This window comes from Mandrillus leucophaeus, unplaced genomic scaffold, assembly GCF_000951045.1.
Source record: "Mandrillus leucophaeus isolate KB7577 unplaced genomic scaffold, Mleu.le_1.0 Scaffold1541, whole genome shotgun sequence".
NCBI lineage: Eukaryota > Metazoa > Chordata > Mammalia > Primates > Cercopithecidae > Mandrillus > Mandrillus leucophaeus.
The window spans coordinates 229791-249224 of NW_012101523.1; the positions used below are offsets into that span (position 1 = coordinate 229791).

The 19434-nt window shown below is 41.5% G+C and overlaps 1 protein-coding gene across 1 annotated transcript in view; it reads left to right on the forward strand.

Annotated features, from left to right (window-relative positions):
• The window catches only part of ADAMTSL3 (ADAMTS-like 3), a 289568-nt gene that overhangs the window by 218497 nt on the left and 51637 nt on the right, over window positions 1-19434 (forward strand). Inside the window, exons 18-19 of the mRNA XM_011975396.1 lie at window positions 1943-2096; window positions 13395-14466. Coding sequence (XP_011830786.1) covers window positions 1943-2096; window positions 13395-14466 — 1226 coding nt within the window. The remainder of the gene's footprint in view (window positions 1-1942; window positions 2097-13394; window positions 14467-19434) is intronic.

Consider the following 19434-nt stretch of genomic DNA (forward strand, 5'->3'; position numbering starts at 1 on the left):
AAATAGGAATGCTTTTACACTGTTGGTGGGAGTGTAAATTAGTTCAACCATTGTGGAAGACAGTGTGGCAATTCCTCAAGGATCTAGAACCAGAAACACCATTTGACCCAGCAATGCCATTACTGAGTATATACCCAAAGGATTAGAAATCATTCCACTATAATGACACATGCACACATATGTTTATTGCAGCACTGTTCACAATAGCAAAGACTTGGAACCAACCCAAATGCCCATCAATAATAGACTGGATAAAGAAAATGTGGAATACCATGGAATACTAGGCAGCCGTAAAAAAGGATGAGTTCATGTCCTTTGCAGGGACGTGGATGAAACTGGGAGACCATCATTGTCGGCAAACTAACATGGGAACAGAAAACCAAAAACCACTCGTTCTCACTCGTAAGTGGGAGTTGAACAATGAGAACACATGGACACAGGAAGGGGAACATCACACACTGGGTCCTATCAGGGGGTGGGGGGCTAGGGAAGGGATAGCATTAGAAGAAATACCTAATGTAGATGACGGGTTGATGGGTGCAGCAAACCACCATGGCAAATGTGTACCTATATAACAATCCTGCACGTTCTACACATGTATCCCAGAACTTAAAGTATAATAATTTTAAAAAGGCCAGGTGCGGTGTCTCACATCTGTAATCCCAGCACTTTGGGAGGCCGAGGTGGGTGGATCACGAGGTCAGGAGTTTGAGACCAGCCTGGCCAAGATGATGAAACCCCGTCTCTACTAAAAATACAAAAAGTAGCCAGGTGCAGCGGCGAGCGCCTATAATCCCAACTACTTGGGAGGCTGAGGCAGGAGAATCACTTGAGTCCGGGAGGCAGAGGTTGCAGTGAGCTGAGATCGTGCCACTGCACTCTAGCCTGGGTGACAGAGCAAGAATCCATCTCAAAAAACAAGCAAACAAACAATGGACATGCCCATAGGCAGATGAATGGATAAAGAAAATATGGTACTGTATATACATACAATGAAATATTTTACAGCCTTAAAAAAGTAGGAAAGCCTGCCATTTGTTGCAAGATGGATGAACCTAGAGGACATTATGCTAAGTGAAATAAACCAGTTAGGGAAAAAGAAATGTTGCATGATTCTATTACATAAGGTATCTAAAATTGTCAAACTCATAGAAGCAGAGAATACAATAGTGGTTTTCCCAGACTGGGGGAATGGGGAAAATGGGGAGTTGTTAAATGGCTATAAAGTTTCAATTATAGCTGAATAAGTTCTAGAGATCTGCGGTAAAACATAGTTAACAATAGGTAGTGTGAAATTCAAAATACATTAAGAAGGTAAATCTTATGTGAAGTGTTCTAATCATAAATAAAACAAAACAGGCAACAAAAAACAAAAGGGAACTTCGGTAAGTGTTAGATATGTCTGTTACTCCGATTGTGGTAATGGTATCATGGTGTTTGCATTAAGCCCAAACCCATCACATTGTACACATTAGACATGTTCTTTATATATCAATAACACCTCAATAAAACTATTAAAAGGGTCAAATTTTAAAAATGAAAATAAATAAAATAAAAATCATGTATGAATGAATGGCTAAAAAATAAATTAGATATTAATTGCAATGCCAAAAAAATCCCACAATAATAAATTACTGGAAATTACTTACTACCTCCAAAAGAAAGAGTGAGATGGAGGGAGGGGGAGGGCGGTAGAGAGGACATGACTGAAGGAAAAAGAGAAAGAAAGAAAGAAAGGACGAGAAGGGAGGGTAGGGAAGGGGAAGAGAGGAGGAAGAAACTCTCCATGACATAAAAGATGTTCAAGCCTAGGAAATGGCTTTCTTCTTGGCACATCCATACTGAAAATTTCCTCTTGTTTCACCCTTGGAGACTTTGCTGTTGTTGGCTGGGTCTGCCTGCTCACGCTCCATTTGACTCTGTTGCACAACTCTCATTTCAGTGTTCTGTCAGTTGTGGTGTTGGAATCCAGAGAAGAAAGCAGGTGTGTCAAAGGCTGACAGCCAAAGGCCGGCTCGTCCCCCTCAGTGAGATGATGTGCAGGGATCTACCAGGGCTCCCTCTTGTAAGATCTTGCCAGACGCCTGAGTGCAGTAGTAAGTATGCGGCGTCCGCACTTCACCAAGATATGCTGATTCTGTTCATTTTGTCCCGATGTCTTTATTTTCCATATGTCAACAGATTTCTAATCTGTGGGTAAGGCAACTCAGGCTGAACTCAGTGGTGTTTTCGGCAGTGATCAGTAGAACGTGGAAGACCAAGATACAGTTCTAAGAAAAGTCTGTTTTAAGAAATGTCTCCCCACTTAACAAATGCATTTTTTAGGCTTCCTCACTTGGATTTATGTCCTCCACTTTACCATAATTCCTTCTGCTTAGAGTTCAGGAGTGTTCCTTGCAGAAGTTAAGCCGAAATACCTCCTGGTTCACTTTGCTAGGAATGCATTTGGACTTAATTAAAAGTAGAAGAGCCGTAGCTCTTTTTTTAAGCATTCAACTTTTTTTTCTTGTGTATAATCTAAAATTGGCAAGGATAAAACATGAAATAACTTTGATTTAAAAATGGCAGTTTGTACACCTCAATCAATTATGAATAATAAGCTTACTATAAAGAGTTCATATTGTGGCTTCATTATAGTCAAAGCTAATATGCATGTAGCATTCGTCTGTATTTTCAGTGTACATAATAGAATGTGTGTTTACACATAAATATGTATGTTTCATATAAGAGTTATGTGAGCCGGATGCAGTGGCTCATGCCTGTAATCCCAGCACTTTGAGAGGCCGAGGTGGGTGGATCACGAGGTCAGGAGATCAAGACCATTGATCATGGTGAAACCCCGTCTCTACTAAAAATACAAAAAATTAGCTGGGCATTGTGGCACACGCCTGTAGTATCAGCTACTTGGGAGGCTGAGGCAGGAGAATTGCTTGAACCCAGGAGGTGGAGGTTGCAGTGAGCTGAGATCACGCCAGTGCACTCCAGCTTAGGCAACAGAGTTTGAGACTCTGTCTAAAAAAAAAAAAAAAAAGAAAAGAAAAGAAAAAAGAAAGAAAAAAGAGTTATGTGTTAAAACATGTAAGTGGAGGCCTGCCATGACAACAATTGAAAAGCAGGCAGCAGAGTAGTGGTGAGGAAGTTGGTAAGGGAGGTAGGGAACAGGCATAGTGGAAATAACAGCTTTGGAGTTCATTTACCACTTTTTCACTATCTTTAATTACCCACCTGTAAAATAACATTCATTATCTCAGTTACCCTCCTGAACTTTTGGTAAGGAAAAAAAATTAAAAATGAACTATTCTTATTTTAATGCTCCTTAGGAGAGGAAAACATATATATAGGTTCAATTTATTGAACAAATTGAACTTCAAAAACTTCAATTTACCAACAGCTTTCCTGGAGAAACTCACAAAACAAAATAAGAAAACTAATTAAGTTTTGTTTTTTTTTTTAATGTAGTGACATTTACTGAGCAATTGCTATGTGGAGTTCTTTGCATGCATTATCTCATTTAGTCCCCTGAACAACATTGTGAAGCAGATACTATCTCCATTTGGAGATGAGAAACCCAAGACATAGAAAAGGCATGAGACTTGCCTAAGGCTCCCTGGCTGCCAACTGAACTGCTTGACCACAAGTCTGTCTGATTCTTTTACCCATGTTTTTAGCTGCCTCTCTATGCTGATTCATGGACAACATTAACATTTTTTTTTCCTGAGGAACACATTTCCAAAATCTTAAGAGTCCAAAAACTTGAGATTCCAAGTTGTAAAGTCTCCTGGAATTCAGGAGTGTCTGTAGCATATGGCACACTATCATGCTTTGTTCAAGCTGCCTCTCTTATCTGATTTTTATTAATTGTGGATGATTGCATAGCAGTGTGGCTAGACTGTAAAAACTGCCTTACAGGAGAGTGAAATTAAAGTGATACTGGCAGCTTCCTCTGAAATAGTAACAGAATAACATGTGGGAATACATCGTGGTTATTAGGGCATCCAATGTGGTACAAGATGAAATTATAAATTATTTTGGCATGCATTGAGGAGCAGAGAAAACTACAAGTTTTAGGGAGAAAGAAAAAACACAAGAAAAAAAGATAGTAATATTTCTTTTTTACTCCACCCCACTCCTGCCTGCCAAACATGTAGGTCATGAAGGTAGACAAGAGACAGGAATGCATCCTCCCAGCACAGCCAATGCACCCTGAGCTGGGCTCCCACTTCAGCTATAGCCTGGCCTCACTCCATAATCTTTGATCAGTAGCCCTTGCTTGCTGAAATTTATGTTCTACTTCTACACTTTCACATAGCATCCTCTTCTTTTCACCATCATATGACAGAGCAAGAGATGAGGTTGGCTTTCTCTTATCCTCTCTACCCATCTGTCTCTGCACCATTTCCCTGCTGTCATCACACACTTAGCATGTAGATTGCCCCATTTCATACCTTCAAAGGCACCATATGCAGACCCTACAAGACACTCTTCACCTTTCTTCAGGACACACCACCGCCAGGACCATGATTTCTCTCTGACATTTCCTAACATCCAAGGCAACCAATATCTGTGTTGATGACCTTTCTAACACCTGATATCCCAATTTCCCAACCTCATCAATTCCACTGACCCCATCACCTTGGCATGGTAACCCCTTAGACTTCCTCACTACTTGGCACTCAGAATTAGCTTCTTGTTCTGCTTTACCCTCAACTCACTCCTGCTTATTTAGTGCCTCACCATGACCTCTGGTTCTTCCGTATCTCCTTATTATCCCCAGTTTCTGCTCTTGCCCTAAAAACCTTTGCTGGCATTCCTTAGGTCTCCGCTTAACCAACTCTATCACCAAATCTTTATACCTTTCATTAACCTCCGGCACTGACCCCTGCTCAGCTTCAACACTGGTATTATTTTTCAAGTGATTTGTTGGTTGTTGGGTTGGTTCCCTAGCCTGAGCCACTAGGATTTCCTAAAGAAAATAATATCACCATGCTAATTTGACATGTTTCATATTTATGCTATTTTAGCTGGACATTAATGGATTTGTACCCTATTTTCTAAGAATGCCCTAGAAATTCACCATAGCAACTATTTCCTAACTACTGCACAGACCCATTTCTCTGTCAATGAACTTGTCTTTCATTCCACCAGGAATATCAAGACTACAGTGGCATAATGTCCTTCTGATTTTCCTCTCTGTTTCACCTCAAATCTACCCCCTCTCCTCCTCAGATTAGAAATGTATGATCTACCCCATCCATGATGGAAGGAGGTCCATAGACAAGAAAATCAGGCCCAGTAGTGCTGTCAACTTTATTTTCGTCCAAGGTTTCAATTCTAGAAAATGTGTCCTAATTGGTGCCTTGGGTTTAAGTAAAACCCATCCTCTTTGGAGGGGTGATTTTTCTTGGCTGTGACCATTTTGGTGTGCAGCAGGTCCAAGTCAGGTGGGAAATATGTCTTCTGCTCCCCCTAGAGGCCAGCGGCACACCCTATAGTCCAATGACACCCACTGCCTGCTTCTCCCCAAACAATCCCTGCACAGTCCCCTTGTTCAAATTATTTCAGTCCCCATATCTAGTGACTGAAGTTCTTCTTGCTCCTGAAGGGTCAACACAAACCCTACCTTCCCCAATAAGCTTTCTCAGTTGCACTTAATGTCTGAAGGGTAATAGGACATTGTGGTTAAGCTAACTCACCTGAGTTCAAATCCTAGTTCTTCCAGTACCTCATCATGTGACACTGAGGAAGTTATTTAATCTATGTGGGTCTCAGTTTTCTCATCTGTAAAGTGAGAATGGTCTTTATACCTACCTCATGGGACCGTTCTGAGAATCATGAATTAATACCTATAAAGTGCTCAGAATCAATGCCAGGCACACACTAAAACCTCAAAAATATTGATTATTTTTAAGGTCTTTTTATCTCATTTCTATTATAGGTTTAACATAGGATAAAATGTAATAAGTAAGTTGTGTTGTATATTCTGGCCTATTAGGGTATGAGCTTGTATGGGGTAGGTACACAGCACCTCTGAATGTTCTGTTTTGTCTTTTTCTATATAATCCCCCAACATGTTTATCAGAATGAATTGTACTCATGGACATTCTTTTTAAATATGTCAGTTGTGGTTAATTCTCAAAGTGCTGTTAGAAATCTACCTGTCTTGGTTTTCGATCAGGCATCTAAAGAAAAGAAGGATAACAGAAATATGTAGTGTTTGATTTTAGATTTTTTACATTATGACTTTTACAGTTCCTGAGCTTTGGTAAAGAAGAATTTTTATTTTTCCCCAAAGTACTGAGAGCAGGATGGATTAGGGAAGAGGAACCCAGGCATGCCCTATTTTATTGAAATGTCAAGAAAAATATGCCACAGCCCCTTCCCAGGGATATCTCAAAGCTACCCTCATCTCTCCCACCTGTAGTCTCCCTCCTTGTACCGGCACACAGCCTGTGTCTTTAGTTCACCAGCCTCCTACACACCTCTTGGACTTTACTATTAGAATATGGTCTCCTCTGCTGTAACTCCTCCTCTAGCTTTGCTAGTTCTGGCTGCTTCCAGTAACACCCATCCCTGCTTGTCATAGCTACAGTTGTAGAAACCCAACCAGGCACAGGCCCACCTCACCAGCACCCTCTTGGGCTGGTGGCACTTTCTGCAGGGTCCCAGGGCATACGTGTTACTTTTTCTTTTTCTCATTCATTGCCTTAATTCATTCAACAAACAGAAGGCAGTGGTCAGTGACATGGGTGGGCAGAGGTCAGGAAGAATTTCACAAAGGAGGAATTCTTGAGCAGACTTCTGAATGACATGTCTGTTCAGCAGGCCCACATGTGGGTGGACACAGAGGAATGTGGGGAAAGAGAGCAGTGTGGATAAAAGTAGGGGATGTCAAATCAAGTGGTAAGTTTGGGGGAACTTCAACAAATTCCATAGGACTAGAACATAGGTTCAAGAGAGAGCTTGCAAAGTTAACTATAGAGACTCTTGAACTCCATATGAAGAAGTTAAAATTGTATCCAAGAAGGAAGTGACTTGGTCAGGTTTGATTTTAGTTCATTTACTCTAAGAGCTGTGTAGATATATTGAATAAATATAACAGTAAGGCCGGGAGTCTAGTGAAGGGGATATGGCAATATCTTGGTGAGACAGCATGAGAGTAGAAGCAAAGGGGATGAATTCTAACGATGTTTCAGATGTGTCATCTAAATTCCTGATGCCTGATGAGAGTTGGGAGCTGTAGGCAGGGACGGTGGTGCGTTTGTGAATGTTGAACAGCTAGCTTCGGCAGTAGGGTGGTGAGTGGGGAGAGGTAGCTATCATTTGTTGTGGTCGCCTATTTCCATAGTGTAAATACTCCCACCATAGCTGGTTTCCAGCTACCAGTGTGATGTCATTGAATACAGAGTCGGGAATAGTTGCTAGCAGTCTCACTGACTTGTGATCCAGGGAGAGGCAGGGCCAGCATGCCACTGGACAGGAAGAAATCTAGATCGGTGGTCTACAGCCATTTTGGCACCAGGGACCAGTTTCATGGAAGACAGTTTTTCCATGGACTGGTCGTGGGGGATGGTTTTGGGATGATTCTAGCACATTACATGTATTATGTACTTTCTTTATATTATTATTGCATTGTAATGTGTAATGAAATAGTTATACAACTCACTATGATGTGGAGTCAGTGAGAGCCCTGAGCTTGTTTTCCTGCAACTAGATGGTCCCCTCTGGGGGTGATGAGAGACAGTGACACATTATCAGGCATTAGATTCTCATAAGGAGCCCACAACCTAGATCCTTCACATGCACAGTTCACAATAGGGCTCACACTCCTATGAGAATCTAATGCCACCACTCATCTGACAGGAGGTGGAGCTCAGGCAGTAATGGCAGTGATGTGGAGCAGCTGTAAATACAGATGAAGCTTAGCTCACTGGCCTCACTCACCTCCTCTGTGAGGCCAGATTCCTAACAGGGGCTTAGGGGGTTGGGGACCCGTGATCTAGATGATTCCCTGGTTTCCGGCTTGAGTAAATTAGCAGAAGTTGATGCCATTAACTTGGGGAATATAAGAAGAGGAGAATAATTGGGATGGGATAGGGTAAGGGGCATATAACGTGTTTAGTTCAGGGGTTCCCAACCCCCAAGCCACAAATGGATACTGGTCTGTAGCCTGTTGGGAACTGAGCTGCACAGTAGGAGGTGAGTAGTGGGCAAGCAGGCGTTACTACCTGAGTTCCACCTCCTGTCAGATCAGCAGAGGCATTAGCTTCTAATGGGAACACAAACCCTATTGTAAACTGTGCATGTGAGGGATCTAGGTTGCAGCTCCTTGTGAAAATCTAATGCCTGATGATCTGAGTAGAGCAGTTTCATCCTAAAACCATCTAGCCCCCAACCCCTGCCCCCACAACTGGTTTGTGGAAAAACTGTTTTCCATGAAACCAGTACCTGGTGCCAGAAAGGTTGGGGACTGCTGGTTTAGATTATGATCATTTAAACTTGAGGGACCTGGAAGAGATTTCCAGCAAGAAGTGGACAATTAGGTCTGGAGTTCCAGAAAGAGATCTAGGCTAGACAGATAAACTTGAAGGCATTAACCTAGAGTTGTTAGTTAAAACTACAAAATCATCCAAGGAAAAGCATAGAGCAAGAGAGAAAGTGGCCCTGCATTGGCACCTGAGGGGTAGAAACAGCCAGCTGGGTACTGGCAATGGTGGTCAGAAAGGACCAGAAAAAAAAAGGTTAAAAAAAAACTTAGGGAGGAGAGACTTCTTCATGAAGTGAGTGATTAAAGGTGCCGTACGCCCTAAGACAGTCAAGTAAGAATATTGAAGAGAAGACATTGAGTTCGTCACTAGGGGGCCCTTGGTTGTCTTTTCCAAGTAACATTTAGTGTGGTGTTGGGAGCAGAAGCCAGACTGAAATTGGTGGAAGAGTACCACAGAAACAACCTGAATTTACTGTAGCCGGGCCTCCATGGGCCTCTGGGGCCTCCACTGCTCATTTTGGAATCCACCCACAGCATCCCTGGCAGCCTCCTCTTCAGTTCAGAGAAGCCTGAAGAGAATCCAGAGTATCTGCCCAGGTTCTTGGCACAGCTTCAAATGAGCTTGTCAGATCTTTACTCCTAGTGGGGGGAGTGGAAACCAGCACAAGTCCAGCAGTCATATTCCGGGCTGGTTCCTGAGAGGCTGGGGTTCCAGCAGGGTGATAGGAAGGTTTTGATGCTGTGTCATGGCCAGAGCAAATGCTGCCAAGACCATGCGGAAATATCCAGCCAGATGGCTTGGGATAGAAACCTGGCATGGCACCAGGACTTGAAGTCATGCCAGGGATATGACTAGAGTAAAGGCAGGACTCAGCAAGCAAGGAGCTGAGGCCACGGCCATAGATGGCCTTGGGCACCCGGAACTGGCCTTGACTGGGTGTGGCAGGCTGACACAAAGACCCAGAAAGAGGACTTACAGAACAAAGCTCATTTCATTTTCTAGAATGTGGCGTTTCTCACATCTAGCACAGTGGGAGAGGTGGAGGGATGGGTTGATACTCTCGCACAGCCCAGCAGCCCGTTCAGGAGGGTGCTGTAGTTGGTACCTGGTCACTGTCTGCAGAGTGCATGATGCCCCTGCCTAATCAGGCTTGGCCAGTGTTGCTGTTTTGGGGCATCCCCAGATGAGAGAGGAGGGTCACCCCAAACCAGACCAGTTTCTTGCCCAAGAACTATGTTCGATGATGCCATGCTCCAGGCACTGCTCTCAAGGAACTCACAGGAGCCCCAAGAGAGGAACTGACTCAAACTGTGGAACCTGGCAGCCTGGCAGAGCCCATGAGTTTCGATCTCTGGCTGGAATCCCAGTTTACTCCCCAGGCACACCTGCCAGTCAAAATGTCCCGTACCCCAGTGTGAACAATGGCCGAAGCAGAGTTGGGAAAGGGACCAGCTGGGACCACAAGGCCTGCCTTCCAGTAAATGGGCATGCAGCCAGAGGGAAAAGCTGGGCTTCTCCTGTGCTTACCCTACCATTTGGGCAGGCTCTTCACCAAGGCTACTCCCTGCCCACCACCTGAGGCTTCATGGCCTACCTTAGAAGGAGTCAGAATCTCATCAACTTTAAGCCCCAAGCTCAGAATCTCATCAACTTTAACCCTGAGGGACATGGGTACCAGTGGACCTAAGCATCATTGGAACCCACTTCTCTGCTGGTCCCAGGGCACCAGCATGCTTTGTGGGCCTCATGTTAGTCTCAGGTCATCCACAGCTTGAGCTGTTTAGCCAGATGTTTCCCCATGGGCTTCCGCACCATCCCAGTGAGAGCAAGGACATTCAAGCTTCCACCCCATCTGTAGCAGCCACTGCTACCTTGAAACAATCGATCTCCACACATTCCTCAGTTGTGTTAATTCAAAAGTTTGACTGAACACAGTTTATGCTCTGCTTGAGAAGAGTGAGTTACAAAGCCATCCATGTGAGCATCCATCTTTTCTGTTGTCCACCACTGAAACACCCATAGCCAGACAGTGGCCACCTGGATCTTTTTAAATAATAATGATAGTTACATAGGTAGGCATACTCTGCCTTGTTACAACAGTAGGCCGCTTCTAAGTGTTCATAACATGCAATCTGATTAGTAAAAATAGAAGCAGGTGAGTAATAAAAAAAGGAGAACAAACAATGTTAATATGTGATCGTGTCTTGAATTTTATATTCCTTTTACATGTAGGCACTAATTTGGCTCCAGACTTGCTATAACAGCCATCTTGAAAAAGGCAGCCTTGCCAGTTACATAGTTTAGTATTCATTAGATAGGAAGTGAGCTAATACTCAGAGTACAGTATAATGATTCCTGATGCTAAAACCAGAAAGAAACCCTCCCATGATCCTCTTGCAGAATACACTGGACATCGTGAAGACTGGAATGTGCTCACAGACAACCCAGATGCTGCTTCCTATTTTCCCTTCCCTCTTGACCAGCAGCTTCCTATCAAATTGTCTTTCAGTGAAAGAAACTGGGTCAGGAGTGCCTTTCTCTACTGCTTTGGCTTAATTCAGTGGTACATGCTGGGGCAATGGTCCTCAAACTTGGCTACACATTTCAGTCAACTGGGGAACTTTAAAAAATTCTGATCCCTTGGCTGTTCCCCATAAGTCAGAATTTCTGGGGATGGGACCCAGGATACTGAGATTAATGAATACTAACAATAACAGGTGATTCTAGCAAATAGCAAAGTTTGAGAGCCATTTTTTTAGAGCATCTATGGTCAGAGTTGATATTGAACCTGCACATACCAGTATGTCCATACTGGTTCTTAAAATATGGTCAGAAAAAAAGGAATTAGTAAATAACCTCTGCCTGAACCCCATGACCATTTCTCACCTGCTCAGGCCACTCTGCCAGTAACCGCCTGACTTGTCCGTAATTGAACAACTATGGGGGTAACACTTCATGCTATAGAAGGCCTCCAAGACCCTGTTCCAGTGTTACAGCCAGATACATTTGGTTGATTGAGCCCTTGCTGTGAAGATTTAGTATTTTGAACACCATCTATATTATCTATAGTAATGGATTGACTACAAATTTAACAGGGAGTCTTCCATACATTTTTTTCAGTTTTTGATTGTTGAACAGTAGAAAGTTCAAAAAGGTATTCTAGCCAAATAAGGGGAAATTTACATGCCTTAACTGGCTGATGCCATTTGACATACTTTGTGGATACTCTATCTCCCAACAAGTAAAAGTTTGTATGTGGCAGGCCACCAGCTCCACTTAGAGATGATGTAACAGTATTTTCAAGCAGAACCCTGGACCCATCCTGAGATCAATAGGCCTGACCTACCAATTGCATCTGTATGGAATTTGTATACAAACAAATTATGCATGTCTTTCACCAAGAACATTCTCTACCACAGAGATTATGGGTTCACCTCTTTTGTTTCCCTGAACCTGTTGACACCACGAAACCCCAATAGGCAGCCAGACTTCAAGGGGCTCATGAGCATCCAAGAGGACTTCAGTTATTCTCAGTTATCAGGGTACCAGTAAACACATTGTAGCCAGTGCCAAGGGCCTGAGAAGGCTATGAAAGAGGAGTCTCAATCTGCTCCTTCTCCCAGCCTGTGCTATAACAAGGAGGACCTGTAACTGGGGTCCCACAAGGTAAATGAGGTCCCAACTGCATGACCTTCTAAGTCCAGCAATATTCTTGACGTGAGTCCAATATCTCTCTGCCACTCACTAGTGCTTCCAAGCTCTCCATCCTACACTCTACAGTCTGCTCGGGAACCTAAATACATCATCAAAGAGGATCCAGACTTCCACCCATATCACCGTCCTCCTTCTCCCACGCCTACCAGAACACATTGAGTCTTCCCTCAGGTGAAACAAGGGAGAGAAATACTTCTCTTGGGGACAGAATCTGAGAAGTATTGTCTTTGGGCCTAGCCCGTTAAGAGGAGTCGATGCCCAGGAACAGGTGAAAGCCAACCCCATCTCTGTTCCCTCTCAGTCTGCCCTGCTGTACATTGGCTGCACCTGCCCTTGTCACCAGGTCAGTGGTCACAGCAGTTATGTATGAGAGCTCTTTATGTGCCCGCTACTGTGCTGTGCACTTGATATAAACAATCCAACTTAATTTCACTTCCCTCCCAATGGAAGCACTAATATTATACACATTTCACAGGTGAGAAAACTGAGGCTTCGAGAGATGAAAGAATTTGTCCAAGTGGCAGAGCTAAGATTCAAACTCAGATTTATCTGGCTTCAAACTGCCTATGCCACCTGTTCTTTTTTGATCACGGCTCCCCATTGCTTCCTCAGACCCCCATGCTAGCTTAATCGACATATTTGGGTTATATTCTGCAGCTGGCCAACCTCAGCCTCCTTTCAGACCCTTCAAATATTTCGCTCACATTCCCACTCTCACTTCCTCCCTCAGATTTGGGGTACCCATGGCTCTAAGCCAGAGGGCCTCTCTGCCAGATAGAGACCTGACATATCAGACCCTTATTGATGGAAACATGTACCCAGAGGCTGGGTAATTATGGAGCCATTATATAAGCATGGCCTAGAACAAATATTCCTCAAATCTGGAAATAACTATTCCCTACATTTCACCAAATCATTTAACCTCATGCCTCCCAAAACCAGGGTTTTGTCAAATAACTTACACATTTTCATGCAACTCACCCACACTTGTATTCTTTGCCACTAAAGTACTAGATAGTTATGAAATTTACCCCAAACTGTGGATGCATAATATTATTCATGGTTTGATTCTTGAATGTTTTAAAATGGTAAAAAAAAGATAACATTTGTTAGCCTGTAGCAGCCTTGAAAGATTACTGTCAAAAAGTCTGTATTTTTTAGATGTTTGTTTGTATTTTCTTTTCTTTCTTGGAGAAATCAAATCAGAGATGAAGACAAAACTTGGTGAGCAGGGTCCTCAGATCCTCAGTGTCCAGAGAGTCTACATTCAGACAAGGGAAGAGAAGCGTATTAACCTGACCATTGGTAGCAGAGCCTATTTGCTGCCCAACACATCCGTGATTATTAAGTGCCCAGTGCGACGATTCCAGAAATCTCTGATCCAGTGGGAGAAGGATGGCCGTTGCCTGCAGAACTCCAAACGGCTTGGCATCACCAAGTCAGGCTCACTAAAAATCCACAGTCTTGCCACCCCTGACATTGGCGTGTACCGGTGCATTGCAGGCTCTGCACGGGAAACCGTTGTGCTCAAGCTCATTGGTACTGACAACCGGCTCATTGCACGCCCAGCCCTCAGGGAGCCTACGAGGGAATATCCTGGGATGGACCACAATGAAGCCAATAGTTTGGGAGTCACATGGCATAAAATGAGGCAAATGTGGAATAACAAAAATGACCTTTATTTGGATGATGACTACATTAGTAACCAGCCTTTCTTGAGAGCTCTGTTAGGCCACTGCAGCAGTTCTGCAGGAAACACCAACTCCTGGGAGTTGAAGAATAAGCAGTTTGAAGCAGCAGTTAAACAAGGAGCATACAGCATGGATACAGCCCAGTTTGATGAGCTGATAAGAAACATGAGTCAGCTCATGGAAACCGGAGAGGTCAGCGATGATCTTGCGTCCCAGCTAATATATCAGCTGGTGGCTGAATTAGCCAAGGCACAGCCAACACACATGCAGTGGTGGGGCATCCAGGAAGAGATGCCTCCTGCTGCTCAGCTTAGGGGGGAAACAGGAAGTGTGTCCCAAAGCTCAAATGCAAAAAACTCAGGCAAGCTGACATTCAAGCCGAAAGGACCTGTTCTCATGAGGCAAAGCCAACCTCCCTCAATTTCATTTAATAAAACGATAAATTCCAGGATTGGAAATACAGTATACATTACAAAAAGGACAGAGGTCATCAATATACTGTGTGACCTTATTACCCCTGGTGAGGCCACATATACATGGACCAAGGATGGAACCTTGTTACAGCCCTCAGTAAAGTAAGTAAAATAAGAATGCAGTATTCATTTTTGCACTACCTTCTTAATGGCTATTCCGGTTTTCTTGAAAATATTTTCAAATTCCTCTCCTAGGCATGTGTTTCCAACAGGATTCTGTAGGAAAGAAACTTAAAAATGTTAGGATGTGTTTTTGACATATGCGTTGGAATTTTTAAATTCAACCGCCATATCATCCCAATCACTATCATAGAGGTGTGATATAAGACTGGATCCAGCAAGAATAAGTTTAAGCATGTGTACACTCCCCCTTTACTCAACACTTAGCATTTAAAAATAAAATCAATATAAGAGCATTTTAAAAGTAAGCTTACTAGCAGTAATCCTACATTATGTTGGAGCTACAAATCAGAATTTACAGAGCTCTTCCATGTCTACAAGACATGGTATCTCATTTGAGCTCACATCAGCCCCATGAGGTTGGCAGGGGCAGGGGTTAACCTTTCTGATGAGGTCATTGAGAAGCAGAATCCCATGACTACTTCATGGCCAGTCAGAACCAAGGGCCATATCTCTTGAATACTGCCAGTGGTATTTGAGTATCACACAAATAAGTAGCCTTAGTCGAAAGCTTGGGTATCTGAAGTAGTTTTCTATTATCATGTAATTTTTAAATGTCATACAATCCAAAAATAAGAAAGTGTTTTGAGATGTTCAAAACACAATATTAAGTCATATATTATTCTGATCTCTATCTATGCCAGTGCAAAAATGTCACATTTCCTTTATTTTACATAACAGATACTAATTTACTTTTGCATTCTTTATTGTCTTCAAATCTTGCTGTTTGTATAGAAAGGACTATAGTCATTGTGCCACCTTTTGATTCACTCACATTTACGAGCTCCAGCTGTATCTTATCTGCCTTTAGAGATCGTTAAGAGACACAGATAACACAGCAGATGTGAAACCGTTTTGCATATCATAAGGTGCTTTCAAAATGCAAGTTTTACTTTTATCATGTCTTTTGTGCATTGAGCCTCGTATGTGAAACTTCAGAAAAAACTTAGGTTAAATTCAGTTTTTTAAATAAATTATTAGGCTATATCTTAAAAAGGTAGAAAAAATACAATTTTTGAATTTTTAATGCTAGAACTCTGAACACAAGAGTACAATGAAATTTTAGAAGTAGAATAAACCTTAAAACATAGCAGTTCTTAGAGCTTTTGGTTTTAGACTCTTTAAAATTTTTAAATGATTGAGGAGCCTAAAGAGCTTTTATAAATGTGAGTTGTATCTATTGCTGTTTACTTCCCTAGAAATTAAAACCAAGAAACACTGAAAATATCTCCATTAATCTATTTAGAAAAAATAATGGGCCCATAACATGTTCACACAAAGAACATATTTTTTGAAAACCATCCCCCCGCCACCAAAATTACTGGTAACAGTGGAATTGCTTTCCATCTTTGCAGATCTCTTTAATGTCTGGCATAATAAAAGAAGACAGCTGGATTCTTATTTCCGCATCTGTTGTGAAATGTTGTTTTAGTTAAAGTGTATGGAGAAAAGAAATGTGTGTTATACAAATGTGTTAGCTGAAAGAGAAAGAATATTTTAATATCTTTTGAGATAATTGTGGATATTCTTTAATTCTACACTAAAACTAGACAAAGAGTAATTTCTCAAAGGTTAGTTGAAATGTGCAATCTGAAACTATATTAATGAAATGTTGGTACTCTGTTTAATGAAATCTGCTGTTTTTTTCTTGCATTTTGAATAGATTTTTTACCCATACAAGATTTTGTAACACCATCAATTGGTCATTTGGAAAATATTGGCTCACTGAGTGATACAGACCTTCCAAATGTTGGTACATTTCATTATGCAATGTAAAAAAATACACATTAAAAAAATCACCATGTATCTCATCAAAAAAAGTCTTTAAGTTTTGGGAAGCTGTCAGGCTTACAGTGGTGGATATCAGTTTTCCAAAATTCTAATTTTCACATCAAAACTTTTTCATCATTGGGAACAAATACTGTCAGTTGTGTCATTGAATTGGCCAGCTCATTTAAAATATATATATATCTACCAAATACTCAACTTTAAATCATAGTGTGGACTTTTTTTGTCATAGTTTGTTGGTCATTCTTTCAAGTAAAAATCATATCCATGAAAGAAGCTATTAGTTCTTCAGCATGCAGTGGAAGTGCTTTGTGTGTACTTCCCATTGTGTCATATGGGATATGAAAAACATATGGACTCAAGGGTCGAGATTTAATAAGATTAATACCTTTTACTACTTCATTAAGGACATTCTTTTTTTCTTTTCTTTATTGAGACAGAGTCTTGCTTTGTCACTCAGGCTGGAGTGCAGTGGTGCGATCTCAGCTTACTGCAACCTCTGCCTCCTGGTTTCAAGTGATTCTCCTGCTTCAGTCTCCCAAGTAACTGGGATTACAGGTGCACACCACCACCCCCAAGCTAATGTTTTGTATTTTTAGTAGAGATAGGGTTTTACCATGTTGACCAGGTTGGTCTTGAACTCCTGATCTCAAGTGATCCACCCACCTCGGCCTCCCAAAGTGCTGGGATTACAGGCATGAGTTGCCGTGCCCGGCCATTAAGGGACGGGAATTCCCATGCTTAAGGGAAACTGGCATTTTTTTTTTTTTTCAGCAAGTGAAACATAGTAGTCAAGAATACAGTGATTACTGGCACACTTCCATACCACTGTCTTGGTTCATGCTAAGGTGCCAGCAGTCTTACCAACACTGTCTTTGCACTCTCAGTGAAAGGTCAGTACCGTTTTTAAAAAGGCAAATTAATGGCTTCGTATTATTACAAAACTAGCTTTGACCTCATGGACTTCTAGGGATTCATGGACCACACTTTGAAAACTGCTAACTTGTTTCAGTAATCCATTTTATAAATTGTAAGGAAATAGAGGCTGAGAGGTTGAAGTGATCTGTTGACCTATGGCCATATAAGTACTATAGTGATATAGAGGAGCCTGATCAGTTTAAATAAATATTTGTTGAATTGAGTTCATTTTAAATAGATTGACTTGATGGAATGGAATTAACATAACTTTATCAGGCTGAGACTCCTGGAGCTTGTATAAAGAAGTTTTGACATGGTACATCCTCCTCAGATGTGTTTCTGCATCCTTTAAGGATCAACCATTCAAAACAGAAGCAATTTTGTATGTCCAGTAAAATGTTTTGTTTTTAATTTTTAAGATAATAAGATCCATTTTCATTTCTATTTTTCCTCCGAAACTTACCCAATTAATTTGTTCAGTTTATGTTTAATTCCCTTTACATAACAAAGGTTCTCATCCTTAAATATACTTTCTGAATCTTAAAAATCTTTTCAATTGAAGTAATTGAGAAATGGAATTATGTTCCTGAAAGCCTCTATCCAGTGAGAGAAACTGTGTAGGCATGGAGTACTGTTTGGATGCCAATTGAGTAAGAAATCTCAACTATGAAGAGAAGGTTGTGGGTGGATCAGTTAGAGATGGTGCCTGTAGAAAGATCAACTTTGTTATTACTTCAACTTAAAAGTAAGATTACGCAGCAGAGGCCAAGGTCAGATCTATTACAGAATTCAACCTGGTGGTTCTCCAGCCCAGGGACAGATCCAGGCTAGGTACCCAGTGGCCCCACCTGTCATGTAAGGTTCATGCATGCTCAGCTATTTCTGATCTCAATGATTTCTCACTGGACTGTTACACTGAAACCTACAAAACAAAGGCATTATTTGAGAATTGCTAAATCATACAAACATATATATGAAATAGTTTAAGAAAATGATTTAGTGTGTTTATTTTTCACGTGTAGTCACTGGTTAGACTTTTGCTTTTAACCAACTATTTCTCCTCCCTCAGGATTTGACAGTGAAAATCTTGCCTTACCAACAGTGAGGTCTGCCATACTCTTGTTGCTCTGAGACACTTTCGCTGTTTTGACTTCTGCCCGCTTTTGTATATTTCTTAAGTGTGTTGCAGCAGGGCATGTATGCTCTTGGTACTGTTGCTCTGTGCCACTATTTCGTACTATTCTAATCATTCATACATTTAGTCATCAAAGATTTTTGAGAACTTGCTATATAAAAGTCTAAGCAGTGAGAATCCACAGCTGTGAATAAGATTTGGTTCCCTGCCCTTGAAAAGATCACAGTCTAGTGGGAAGAAATCGATATTTCATCAAATAAATATATGCACCAGAGAAGAAGGAGCCCAGAGGATACAGAAGATAACTCTAGGAGTATTGGTGAAAACTTTACAGGGGAAATTACATTTGATCCAGGACTCAGTGGGTGGGTCTGAGTTTGCCAGAAAGGGGGAAGGGCATTTCAAATGAAGTGAACAACATATGCAAAAGCTCACAGTAATGAAAAATCATGGAAGGTTCTGGAAACAGTTAAGGTTCATTATGACTGAAGCATAGAGCGAACGACATGAAGTGACAGGAAATAAAGAAGTGGCACAGCTCATCTCATGATGAAACATACAGTATTTACAGGGCAGAATAGTCTATATTGCTAAGATCTATAAAGTGAGATGGGGCAGGGGAAAAATAGTATATAACCACTGATCTGGGTGATTTAGAAGCAGATTCAAATTATTAAGAATAAAATAAAATAAAAGCAGAACAAGCACTCTTCCCTTCATAACAAAGGTTCTTCTCACCGTTAGATATATTTTCTGAATCTCTGAATAATTATCTAATTGGTTAGGCTACACCTGACCAACTCTGATTCTCAAAGTGGTATTTACACACCGGATTTTAGGAATATCAGTAATTGGGAAACCATAATGAACTCGTCATGCAGGTTAGCCCTAATTCTTAACAGCGTGGTCCAAATCCAGTGTATGCCACAGACTTAGCATGATTACCTCAATCGACTTCTTCATACGGGAATAATAAGACCATAATCCAATGCAAAACAGCCTTAGCCAAAACCCAATCACTTCCAGCATGAAAATCCAAACTGAAAATC